Source organism: Acanthisitta chloris, unplaced genomic scaffold (assembly GCF_000695815.1).
Source record: "Acanthisitta chloris isolate BGI_N310 unplaced genomic scaffold, ASM69581v1 scaffold3581, whole genome shotgun sequence".
NCBI classification, from domain to species: Eukaryota; Metazoa; Chordata; class Aves; order Passeriformes; family Acanthisittidae; genus Acanthisitta; species Acanthisitta chloris.
Window position 1 is genome coordinate 34972 of NW_008655367.1, and position 13406 is coordinate 48377.

The 13406-nt window shown below is 38.5% G+C and overlaps 1 protein-coding gene across 1 annotated transcript in view; it reads right to left on the minus strand.

Moving 5' to 3' along the window:
* The window catches only part of LOC103810934 (mitochondrial peptide methionine sulfoxide reductase-like), a gene marked incomplete at both ends in the record, with an annotated part of 73588 nt that overhangs the window by 17341 nt on the left and 42841 nt on the right, over window positions 1–13406 (minus strand). The window contains one exon of the mRNA XM_009083866.1: window positions 809–913. Coding sequence (XP_009082114.1) covers window positions 809–913 — 105 coding nt within the window. The remainder of the gene's footprint in view (window positions 1–808; window positions 914–13406) is intronic.

The following is a 13406-nucleotide window of genomic DNA, read 5'->3' on the forward strand; positions in this document are numbered from 1 at the left end:
ATCATCTGCACTTTTTTGTCCCAGATGTAGTAACAAGTGTCATAATTCTGATAGCTGTTAAAATATTGCAATGAGTTGCTGTGTGCAGTATTTCTGATGAAATGGTAGAAAGGATGAGGTTTACTGAAATTATATAAACATGTAAAATGTTTTCTCCACACAGTTTCCCATTTCTGTTTGCACAGATGTGAGAATGTCACCATGAAACCTCTTCCAAGAAAGAGAAATTAAATAAAAAAAGGTTTGAATAAGGCACATAGTAAGAATGATCCATGGGTGCCTCTACACACCATCTCTTACCTCTTTTTGTTCCTTTTTTAGTCAGAAAATACATTCAGTAGCATTGAAAAATACAACCCCCAAATTTTTGTGAAAGATAAAGGCCCTTGTAGAATTAAAATGAAATAAAACACAATAGTAAAATAAAATCAAACAAAAAGTAAAATAAAATAAAATAAAATAAAACAATAAAAGGTTTGAAGCTGCAAAGAAATGAGCTTGAATTTAAGAGACAAAAGATATTAGAGAATAAATTGTCATAATCAAAGTTGAAAAGAATTTTCCATTGTCTCCTGTGCCACTCTGTGGGAATTTTCCCAGCACAGCCAGCTGTAGGGGAGGAGGGGCATTGTGAGGCTCTGTGCTCTCATTCTCTCTCTCCCTCTCTTTCTCTGTCAATAAATGTCTCAAATCATATTCTTGAGCTCCAGTGTGATTTCAAGGTTCATCTCTTCCATGCAGCTCAAACACTAATTATCCCAGCTGTAATTAGTAAGATAATTAAATACTGGCTCACTCATCACTCTACCTTGTGTCGGGTCATGATTCTCCCAGAAGACCTTGAGCAGTTGCTCAAAGCTGATGTTTTGTGGCTGATACACCACTCGAACAGCCTCTGTGTGACCAGTTCTACCTTCAAAGACAAAAGAAAATCAGCTGTTATTAGTGGGAATTAGCCAGTGCACAGCCAGGTTTTTCTGCCTGAGATTCCAAGCACAATCCTTTGGTTCCCTTTTCTATTTTCCTCAAAGTATTTGGATTTATCACCACTTATATTTAAGCTTTTTTACACAATATTTTAGACACATGTCAAGTCTCATGTCTGCTCATTTGGACAAGGCCATCCAGAAATAAACTAGCAAAGAGGCAGTAAGGTAAGACAGTGATGTTATTACAGCAGTTTGGCAGCTTAAAGGAGAAAAAAATCAATAGTTCTAACACAGTTGTAATTGACAACTAGTAAAATAATTTAACATTCTAAACACAGCATTAAAATGTGAAAACTTGTGTGTCTAAGTTGTCTTGACAGTATAAAACCGAGCTTTGATTCCATGGGGATATGGATAAAATAATTGATTATACAACACTTACGCTTTATGACAATTCTAATTATTATAAAACACAAATAATATTGATTATTAAAACAAATTTCAAGGGTGTGTTTACACAACATCACACAAATAATGTCAAACTATCTCACCTCATCCAAACCTTTGATGCCAAAGGGCTGAAAAGAGTCAAAGGGAGTCTGATTGAACTTTAACCTTTAGGAGAACAGAATAAGCAGGTTTGCAGCACATTAGAGTATAATATTCCTCTTTTTCAGTTGCACTATGGGTAGGATTTTTTCATTTCTTATGTGTCTATGACCTGCAATATTGTTGAAAGATCCAATTTGGAAAATGTGAAGGATTTGGCTCCATAATTTAGTTGTAACTAATAGATTGATGAATGTTTAGTCATCTGAGGGTGAATGTCCATTGCACTGAGTGCTACACAAGCATTCTAGTTCATATCTATTATATATTTTATCATTCAAAAAATTAGACATATGTGTTGTCATTATACATGAATGGAGAAAAATCCTATTCTTCAATTATACTCTAATAAGTATATACTAAAAGAAGTAAACTGAACATCAGATCTGCCTTCCGCTGGGGACGTAATAAGCTCCTTGATCACACTCTAGGGAGGTTTATACTTCATTTATACCACCATAAAGTCCAGATTTAGTCAAATGACTCCAATAGAATTGTTGAATTTCATGCACTGCACCAACCAGGTGATTCTGGCCCAGTGATGAGTCATGAATTAGTTGTCACCAAACAGGAAAAATAAGGAAGAATGAGGAGAAATAAGTCTATGAGTAACCCTGGAGGGCTTGGTAGAAACACCAACTCAGTGCCAAGAGAATTGTAAATTTTTTAAAAATAGAAATAAAAAATATGCTAAGATATATTAAAGAGACACGAGGGGGGGAAATGTGGCAGCATTTTATCAGTTAATGGGGCACCTGAAACAAAGCACACATAAATGAGTCCCAGAGGGCTGGCTAGATGTCAAAAGGGATTTAAAAGCCTGGGGTAAAATTTAGGCTGGAATGCAGAGGAGTACAAGAGGACACATTTCGGATATCTGTAATCTAGACTTTGATAAAATCAAATTGGTTCCTATCTCCTGTGCTTCACAGATAACAAAGATATGCTCACTGAGTGTAAAAGATAAGAATAGCCAAGTTTCACGTAAGCTGTAGCTAAAGTCATGTCATCCTGACCACCAGGCACTGGCCAGGCACAATTTCTTTTTCACATACACTGGTCCTATTCCAGTCCAGGAAAGCAGATCATTATCTGATGTCAGATTCTGATGGTAGGTTAGCAGGAAGGATCATACATTTAGGAGAATTAAAACACAAGTCCGAGATAACTGGCTTAATAATAAACTGAAATGGTCTTTCTGTATTATGACAAGAACTAAGGCCACCTTAGGACAGGGATGGAATATATTCCAGATTTCATGGCTTAATATGGACTATCAGTGAAAACAATGACTTTTGCCACAGCTGAAGCCCTGGCTGGGACTTGTTGAAGATGGAGATAAAGAAGGAGAGCAAACAGCCAGTGGTGTCACAAACCAACATCACACAAATAAAAAGTGACTAAGGAGTGGCTTCTGGCTTCAGTATATTTATTTTTATTTTCATTTTCATTTTTTGTAAGCCAATGTGAAACTTATGAAAGGTTCTTATCACTCAGGAGCAAATTGCTTGTCTAAGCTGAACAGCTTTAGATCACAAGAGAGTTTCTCAAAGAACTTCAAAACAACAGAGGCATTACCTTTCCTCTCAACTGATGCAGCAATTACATCTTGTCAACACTGTCTGCTCTGCCTAATCCAGAAGTTCAAAGAATCAGTGCTCTTTTTTCCTAAGAATAAGGAAATAATGGTGCTACTCTGGGAACTACAGCCTGACCTCAGGAAAAATATCCTCAGATGTGTGACTGACAGGCTGTTAGAGCATGTTTAAAATCAATATTCAACCTCAGAGGAACAGCAAGGAAGCAATGGTGCTGGTCCTACCAGATTCACCCTAATTTTCCTCAAAGCCTTTCCACAATTGTGGATTTTCTTTCAGAATAAGCTGTGGCTATTTCTACTAACAATCTTAGTCACTGGTAGCAAACACTCCTACTTCCCAACAATTTGAGTGGAAACTAAACCAGTCAACTGGGTACACATGAGCAAACAGACAGGCAAAAGGCTCCTTGTGGAGCCTCACCTCCCCAGGGTGGTGGTGGAGTCACCATCCCTGAAGGTGTTCAAGGAACAACTGGATATGGCACTTAGTGCCATGGTCTGGTTGACATGGTGTTGATCAGTCAAAGACTGGACTCAATGATCTTGGAGGTCTTTTCCAATCAACATGGCTCTGTGAATCTCCCAGAAGATGCACAGAGAGAAAACAGCATGAGGAGGCAGGAAGGAAAGAGAGCAATTTGACACAGGTACAGTGTATCCCACAAGAAGGAATCAGAAGTTACTACGAAGTTACCCTAAGGAGCAAGTGGAAACAACCATTCATAACTTGCTCTACTGGAAGGTGTCCCTGCCTATGGCACCTATGGAACTAGGTGAGCCTTGAGGACTCTTCCAACCCAAACCATTTTCTGATTCTCTGATTCTGTGGTTAGTGCTGAATATGACTCAACTGCAGCCAAAGTGGCAAAAGGGAATATATATTATCTTAGAATCATAGAATCATCAGGGTTGGAAGAGGCCTTTAAGATCATTAAGTCCAACTGTTAACCTAAACACTAACTAACTGTAACTCCTAAACACTAAACCATATCTTGTGTTGTGTTGACCTTATTTCACTTTTTGCATTAGGTTTAAATTTCACCATGAAAAAAGAATAATCCCATTTCGGTTCGGGTTTCCTACATACGGTACACTACAGCACCAGAAAACACATCAGGCATCAAACCAACTGACCACTCCCCTCACTGTAAAAAAACAACTATTGAGATGTTTCTAATCAAACCTTTTTCTGCAAGAGTTCTTAAAAGGGAGAGGCAGGAATCAGAGGAACAGCAACCCCCCTTGTTCTGCAAAAAGCTGCATGTCTTTAACATGAAATTTAACAGGCTGCCACTGAGACAGTTTAACAATGTGAGTGATGGATTCTTTTCTCTCAACAACATTCAGCTCTTCACCTTAGTGCCTCCTTCAGAAGTTCTCACGAAATGTCCATTTAGATTAAGTCAGAGAGCTGTGGAGACCTCAGATCACCTACTGTTTTTAATTAGCTCATCTTTAATATTCCACAGCCAAAGTTTTATTACCAAGTATGAACATTTCTAGAAGTCTTCTCCCCCAAAACCCTCAAGTTTGAATCATGTTTTTAAAATAATTGATTGAATCATTAAATATATCTTCATTTGCTGCTAACTGTGCAAACAGAAATCCTTTCTTTATAGGAGCCATTATGGGATTGCTAGTTCTGGTGCTTCAGCTGTAGAAGGGGTTTAGCCATGGAAGAACCTCTCTGCAGATGGTAAGACTTTATTACACCGTGGCAGAGAGGGCTGAGTGCCAACAGCAGATTGTCTGTTTATCCTGTATCCATTTCCCACTTAGAAAACATCAGTGCTCTCAGAGGATTAGCTCCAGCGCAGCCGTTCAGTCAGGATTCAAACCCTGGCAAAAACCTGCCCATAAAGAGCAACAGAAAAAGACATCTGAGTGACACCTCAGTGCTCCCTTTCAACTCCTTTTCTTACTAATGGTATTTAGATTTTCACCTTCTTAAGCGTGTCCCAGGTGAGTGCCCAAGCTGAGGGATTAGAGAAGTGAGCTCATTCTTTGCAACTGGCTGTACCCAGTAAGAGTTTAATTATTTCCTGTAAAGTGGAACAACTTCAAAGGGCTGACTGGAGACTCCTCACCTGTGAGCACAGTCACCCAGCTGTGACAGTACTGTCATGTTGCATGTGGCTTCAGCTCCACGAAGTCCAGCCCTGGGTGGATTAACTTATTCAATTCAAGCAATGCCAAAATTATTCCTTCCTTCCTCACTTCTTCAATAAGAAAAGACTTGTCTCTCTTTACTCACTGAAATAAAGGTGCTGAATCCAGTAAATCACAGAATCCCAGAATGGTTTCAGTTAGAAGGGACCTTAAAGCTCATCTTGTTCCACCCCCTGCCATGGGCAGGGACACCTTCACTAGACCAAGTAGCTCCAAGCACCTGTTTCTCCAAACCAGCTTGGGAATTTTTATTAGATGGTGGAATCACTATCCCTGGAGGTGTTTCACAAGAGAGTGGACTTGGCACCTAGTGCTTAGTGTTAGGTCATAGGTTGGACTAGATGAGCTCAGAGGTCTTTACCCATCTGGTTGATTCTGTGATTATGTTGTAGTTATCTTAATAAAATTTCTAGCTTCTTCCAACCCATTAAACAAACAAAGGGTCCAACACTAAAAAACATGCTTGGGATCAACTTCACTTTCACCTTTTAATCTTCAAATTAATGAGGATGAAAAGACTTAACCTAATCACAAATCAACAGATGTTTAAGAAGGACCCATCACAATAATTTTATTTGACTTACTGCCTAACACAGATGAGAGAATTGCAGTAGAGCAGGTCCATATTTTCTACTTATAGAAAGTAACAGCTCTGGATTCAAAGAACTCAGTGGACAAAAAATCCACCAGAAGTCAAAGTAATTTCATCAAGACGTTTGTCACAGGATCACAGAATCATTTAGGTTGGAAAAGCCTTCAAAGATCATAGAGTCCAACTGTTCCCCCAGTGCAGTGTCACTGCAGCTTCTAACAATGAGTTCCTCTCTGTGTTTCTGAATAATTAACTGAATTGACCTTCCTAATTATTGGCACAGTTGGACACAAGGTTTTTTTAAACTTCCATAAAATATGTCAGGGATCCACTGGCACTAACATGTGGCTACTATTTCTTTTACCTTCTCATTTTTATTTTAATCAATTTTAATGACTTTGCTTGCATTGCACTAGGAGACAATGTTTGCTTTATTAACCACTGTGAATTTATGCTTTACAAATCAAGTTTTACTTTCTCAGTGTGATCCACACTCTTTTATAAAGTTTTATCAAAACAGGACAGTCTTCTACAGCAAAAGCCAATTTATCACTCTGGGTTGGCCAATCCTGCAGTTCTTAATCAAAATTAAATTTTCCATGAATTCTAGAAACTTCTGGAAACTTCTGCCTGGAGCACAGGAAAACAAGTCTCTTCTGGAGCCTACAGAGAGAGGCACATGCAGTAGCTACACTGTGGTGCTAAAGAAAAAATGTTCTTAAATGTTATTTATTTGATTTAGTAGAGAACAGATGAATCAGACAGCAAATGAAAATTTAAAAAGATAAGAAAATTTGCTGATAGAACAATGAACTGCTATAAAATGCATTTCTGGTGCCTGCTAGAATCACTTAGCTTTTTAGCCTGTCAAAACAAAACTAAGAGAATAAAGATGACATTAAAAAATGGGGTACAACATGCTGTTATTGATAATTTTTTTCACAGAAATTCAGGCATATTTTTCAATAAAACTAGTGGAATGAAATTAAAATAAAGCTTGGCAGTTTGCACAAAGAATATTGTTTTTTTCTAAAAATCTGGAAAAGAAAAGAACTAAATGAACTTGTTTCTTATTTGCAAGTATTTAAAATTTATATGGCAGAACTGTAAAAAGTTCTTACTTCTGTTTAGTAAAATCCTGTGTGTTCTTTAACAATAAATTTGGTTTGATAATCAGGCACTGAAAAGACTAGCTGGAAGCAAGACCACTACTAGAATCATAGAATTATCAAGGTTGTAGGAGACCTCCAGCATCATAAAGTCCAACCATTAACCTGCCACTGCTGTAACTCCTAAACCCTAAACCATAGACACTTGTCCTAATCTTATTTTTAAAACATCTGTACATGGAAGAGCCAATAAAAGGGGGAAAATAAATTATATATCCTATAGGACAAAGGAGAGGAAAAAACTTTACTGTCTTATTCGTTGCACTTCTAGGTTATGTTTTTGCAGGCTGAATGTCCACATTCCAAGTACTCAAAATGGGATTATTTTAGGTTCACTCTGGTCTGGTTCTGTGCACTGAAAGCTGTTCCCAGTGCACCAAGTGAGCTCCTAGAAACTATATTTTGATTTAATTTCATTCAGCTGAAGGAAAGCTGTTGAAGATTGGGCTTCTAATTAACACCAGTCACCATGGGCTATGGGCTATAGGTCTTGTTGGCCCAACTCAATTCCATTCTTGCATGAAATTACAAGAGGAGATGTAATAAATGTAGGCTGTAATAGCATGGATGGAACAAGCTTACACTTTATTAATGTGTTTGACTTATTACTTCATGACTGATTAAAAAATTAACACTATACAATCTCGATAGTGCAAGTGTTAAATGGATTAGGAATTGTCTAAATGACAGTTCTTAAAAAAAATGGTCTGAAGGGAACAAGGCTTGAATAGCTTTTTATCTGTCCTCTGCAGGGACTGGCACAAAGCCTCTTGCTGTAAAAGTCCTTCATCAGTAATTTTAAGGAAATAAAAAGTCACAGATTATAAAATTTGCCACACCTTGAGAATTGTGTCCAGTTCTGGGCCCTTCACCACAAGAAGGACATTGAGGTCCTGGAGCATGTCCAGAGAAGAGAACGGAGCTGGGGAAGGGTCTGGAACACAAATCCTATGAGAAGAGCCTGAGGGACCTAGGGGTGTTTAGCCTGGAGAGTCCAAATAAAAGGGACTAGGTTACTGAATTGGGATGTCTAAGTAAAAAAAAAAGAGGTTGTAGGAACAGCACTGGTGAGTTCAATCCTGGCACTAAGTAGATCATCACAGTGACAACAACAAAGCACATGATGCATTCACTCTTCCCAAAAGAAATCCCAGAGGATTTTGATTAAAGGCGATAAGTATGTCCTCAGGAAGAGGATGACTAAGTGCAGAAGGGGTCTTCAAGAAACCAATGAAAAAGGAGATCAAGAGCTAATGGTAGGGATGGAAACCCAGGAAATTCCAATGGAAACATATTTTGGATCTGGAAGATGGTTACTGCTCAATTCACCACTGGATCATTCAGTGCTCCTCTTAACATGGGTCCTATATACCAATTATTCCTCTCCTGACGTTTTCGTATCAAACCATATTTCCTTCTGGGAGAGACACTTCAGTCAAATATCAGCTAAACTTGAAGGAAAAAGTTATAGGGCTTGATAAAACATTAATGGATGAAACATAATGACCTATGATATAAAAAAAGTCCAATTAAATAATGCAGTAAGCCTTTACCAGCCTTAAATGCTGGGAATATAAGAAGGATTTTCCCTTTTCTCTTTGTTCCTTTGGCTTTTATGAAACTTTTCTATCCCAAACACTGTATAAAGTGTTGGGACTTTTGTATTATCTTCTTTTCATCATGGTTGATGAGGTGGACTCTGACCTAACTACAATTTCTGTATCATTATATAGTTAAAACCTTTAGTTAGTGTTAAGAATAGAAAAACTCCATATTCTAACATTTTAAACACCTAAACTTACACATCAGATGGACAGAACCTTTACATGTCAATAAATAATGCCTCTTGACAAACTAGTTGTACTTAGTGCCAAGGAAATTAATTACCCCACCACACAACATTCCACACAGCTTCAGTCTGCTCCTGGTATCATGGATTTCTGCTGTCATACAGTTAGGAATGTCACAGCTCAGAAGTTTCATTACAAAGCTCCTCCAAAAAATTAAATTAATGAAATCCGTTGACTTTTTTAATCACAACAGATAAACACAGTGAATAAAGATCTGCCCAGGAAATAGATCCTGTTATCCATGGGCATGGAAAACTTTGAGGATAAAAGATTAACACTACGTCACAGTTTCACTGTGCCTTTCTCCTAAAGCCTTTAACGGACTTTCTAAATTTGGATTCCATTATCCCCATTTTTCAGACCACAGCCCATGATTACACTGTGTCCTTTATAATTCATTTCCATATATGCAACATCACTTCTCTAAATACCACAAGCCCTGGCTGACATAATTTCTGATCTTTTAAAACCCAAATGCAAAACCTTATCTAAAATAAATATTTAGTGTGGGGCCGAGGGAAACAATACCAGTTTTAGATAATAAAATCTTCTGTTCTGACATGCTATGTGCAATCATGGAGTCACAGAATGGTTTGGTTTGGAAACAACCTTAAAGATCATCTTGTTCCACCCCTGTGCCATGGACAGGGACATCTTCCACTAGCCCAGGTTGCTCCAAGCCCCATCCAACCTGGCCTGGAACACTCCCAGGGATGGAGCAGCCACAGCTGCTCTGGGCAACCTGTGCCAGTGCCTCACCACCCTCATAGCCAAGAATTCCTTCCCAATATCCAATCTAAATCTACCTCAACAGCCTGAATATTGGTGTATCATATAAAGCTTTACTTCTTTGCTTCAACTCTCCCTTTCCCTATGCAGACAAATGGAAACCAAGAATTCCTTTCAGGTTGATCTATCCCTGGACAACTGCCAGCAGGCTCAGTAGTAAGGAACTACAGAGACCCAAGTATCCAGAAAAAACTCTTAAGGGAAGACTGATTCACAGAAATGGTGGTAATGTCCCAAACCAGAGCAGTATTGGGGCTCTGCTCTGGGACAAGAAAAGCCTAGATTGAAAAGTGAACAATGTAACATAAACCAAACACCTGGATGCAGTAATCTAGGCTCAATCTATAAAAGGAATTCTTTTCATGTCAATTTAGTGGAAAATATGATTGATTTTTTTGCTTGAAAGTTTACAGCTTTTAGCTGCAAAGCCTCTGCACTACTGATGTGCAACACAGAGAGTTTCCTTAAATAAATGGGCACAGTGGAGAGCAAAGAATAACAGAAATGTGAAGAATATGCTATGCCTTGAGAACAGCTTCGAAAAGGGATAAATGGAGGTAAATATAATAGCTAGGGATGTCTAATCACAGAAATCTCAATATAAGGAGTTGGAAAATGTTAATAATCTGGAATATGAATTTGAAGAAATGAGAGTAAGATACTCTAATATCTAATATTTTCCATTAGAATTACAAAAATTGCAGTTTTATCCATTTCTCTCCAAAGTGAATTCAGTAAGAGGTTACTGCTCTGAGGAAATCTCTGAGTACAAGGTTAGATTTCTGAAACAACACAATTCTCACTCTGTCTGCAACTGGATACCAACAGGGAGCTCAGAAGAAAATTCTACAGCTCTTAATACCTGAGACCCGTAGACCAGAATGCAAAAATAAAAGGCTAAATTTCTGTATCTGTCCCCTGAAAGCTTCTCTTTCATATCTAACTTTTATTAAATGACTCTGACAGTTCTATTATATACATAAATATGATTGGGATCATTATTTCCCTCCTGAGTTCTGCAAAACAAATATGCAAAAAGCAGTACAGGCAACCTGGTCTCACCAGAGACCTCTCACTGACATCAACCTGCAAAGAGAAGGCAACAGAGCAGAGAAGCTGCTGATGACAGACAGAAATTCAGAGAGCTCCTGGCAAAAAGGGAGCTGGAAGGAAAATGCAGAATTAATTTATACTAGACAAACAGTTTCAAGTCCATCAAAACTAATAAAACAATTCTAGAAAGTTCTAAAAATGCCCAAGTAAACTGTGTGTTCTACAAAGGTTTATAACAGAAACAAACTGTCAAAGTGGCTAAGAGCTTAAGAAGATAAAATGTTGGCAATTTATAGGTCTAGAACAGCTCTGAGAGTGTTGAGGTAAAGTAAGTGAGCAAATGTTGTATGTGGTGTGATGATCTCTTCTCTCTGGTGACCAGTGGCAGCACCCCAGGGAATGGCATGGAGCTGTGTCGGAGGACGTTTGGGCTGGATATCAGGAGCAGGTTCTTCTCCCAGGGGTGGCTGGGCACTGGAACAGCTCCCCAGGGCAGTGGGGCATCTCCCCAGGGCAGTTCCTGACAGAGCTCGAGGAGTGTTTGGTCAGTCCTCTCAGTCACTTGGTGGGATTTTGGATGGTGTTCTGTGCAGGGCCAAGAGTTAGACTCTATGATCTTTGTGAGTCCCTTCCAACTCAGGAGATTCTGTGATTCTACAAAGGCCAATGACTGAGTACAGAGGCAGAACTGAGCACCTTTCAAAAATCAAAGCAGACTACAGACATGACAGAGGAATTGCAGAGATGTACCTTAAGAATCACATAAAAAACGTCCAAAACATATAATTAATTAAAATAATATGAAATAGTGTCATTCACAGTGTCCTGGAAAATGTTATTTCCCTTTAAGAGCTTCTGCAATCCTACTATTTCTTTTAGATAAAAATTACAGCCATTGCCCCTCTTCAAGTGATACTACTGACACATTGACTGAGGGAGGAGGCTAAAAATTTGCTAGAATAGGTATTAAACATTGCAGTAAGCTCAGAGGCAGGTGAATCAGGAGTGTCCAGTCTTTGGTGGGTGGGACTAGTGTCTGCGAAGAGCAAGAAAGGGAAGTTCAAATCAGAACAGGTGAAAAATTTGGTTGGCTGGTTGATTAAAAAAGATATTTAATTAACTGAAAATCATGATAATCACATGAGTTTGAAGGCAGAAAATTGAATGGAAGTTCATTTTTAATTCAGTTCCATGACTGCAACTTTATTTCCCCCAAACATCCTCGTGAAGGTCCCTGAAATGAGAAGTGACTTGTTTGTTCTACGCCCAGAACCATCTGAGGCTCAGATGAGGCACAATATCTCCTTCCTGATTCTGGAAAGTGGAATTCTTAATTCCTAGAATCTCCCCCTGAGCACAACCCCCACTCAGTGATGACAAGCATCTTCTTAAGGACACCGTGAGAAATATGCTCCACGGAGTCAGAGGTTTCACAAAGCCCATTAACCACTGCAAACAGATCAAACAGCAGCTAATATATTCCTCCAGCTGCATGACCCAAATTTGAGATCGGGTTTAAAAAATAAAGGTGAGTAGATCAATCATTAGCCTTTAATAAATCCTTACAGAGATTCCTCCTTTTTGTGGCCAGCCTTTTAGACATTATTAATTCTCACCCCAGTGTGAATGAATGGCTGTGCCAATGCTTAACCTCAACAAGTCATGCAAAATGAATTATTGCTGATGATTAATTATGGAGAATAGGCCAATAAGGTTAACCTTTATTTCAGCCACTAATAACATTAATTAAAACTAACTCCAGTAAACAGAGTATTGTTTATGCTGCTGCTTACACTACCCTATTTTGGCTTTTTTTTCCCCCTAAAATGTAAATGTCATATTCACATTATACCAGTGAAACCATTTACCTCCTGCTTAAGCCTAATGAACATTCATTGTATTTGACTGTCCATTATTTCTATTCAACCTGTCCCAAATCAAGAGTGTGAAGCTCTAGGTCACTTGTATCCATCTTTATATTCCCATTTAAATGGGGGCACATAAGAAAGCAAAAAAGGGATTTTAATTTAAGTGAAACCAGTATTCCTTGACATTTATTCATGCCAAAAGGAATACCCAATTTGGATGCCCGAAAGTACTTAGAAGACAGTGAGGAAAAAAGGTAATTGTTAATCTATTAGAAAACCCAAAAGCAAAGGAAATAAAATATCCAAGTAAGTTGGATCACTTTTCACATTTATTATACAGCAACTTGTACTGTCAAATCTATTTTCATTCATTAACATCAAATCCAGCAAAATAAGGGACGCAAACTTTTTCCTAAATATCTCACTCCTTGGAAGTATTTTTTTCATACTGAGAGGAGCTTGAGGCTTTCTAAGAGAAACAGGAAGTCCCAGTAGCTAAAGGTTGAGGTTACATTAATTCAACCCATAATAAAATGCAGGGGTAAATGTTTGACATTATTTTTCATCTTAAGATATCACAGAAACCCAGAATGGTTTGGGTTGGAAGGGACCTTAAAGCCCATCTAGTTCTAACCCCCCTGCCATGGGCAGGGACACCTTCTACCAGCCCAGGTTGCTCCAAGCCCCATCCAACCTGGCCTGGAACACTTCCAGGGATGGAGCAGCCACAGCTTCTCTGGGCAACCTGTGCCAGTGCCTCAACATCCTCACAGGGAAC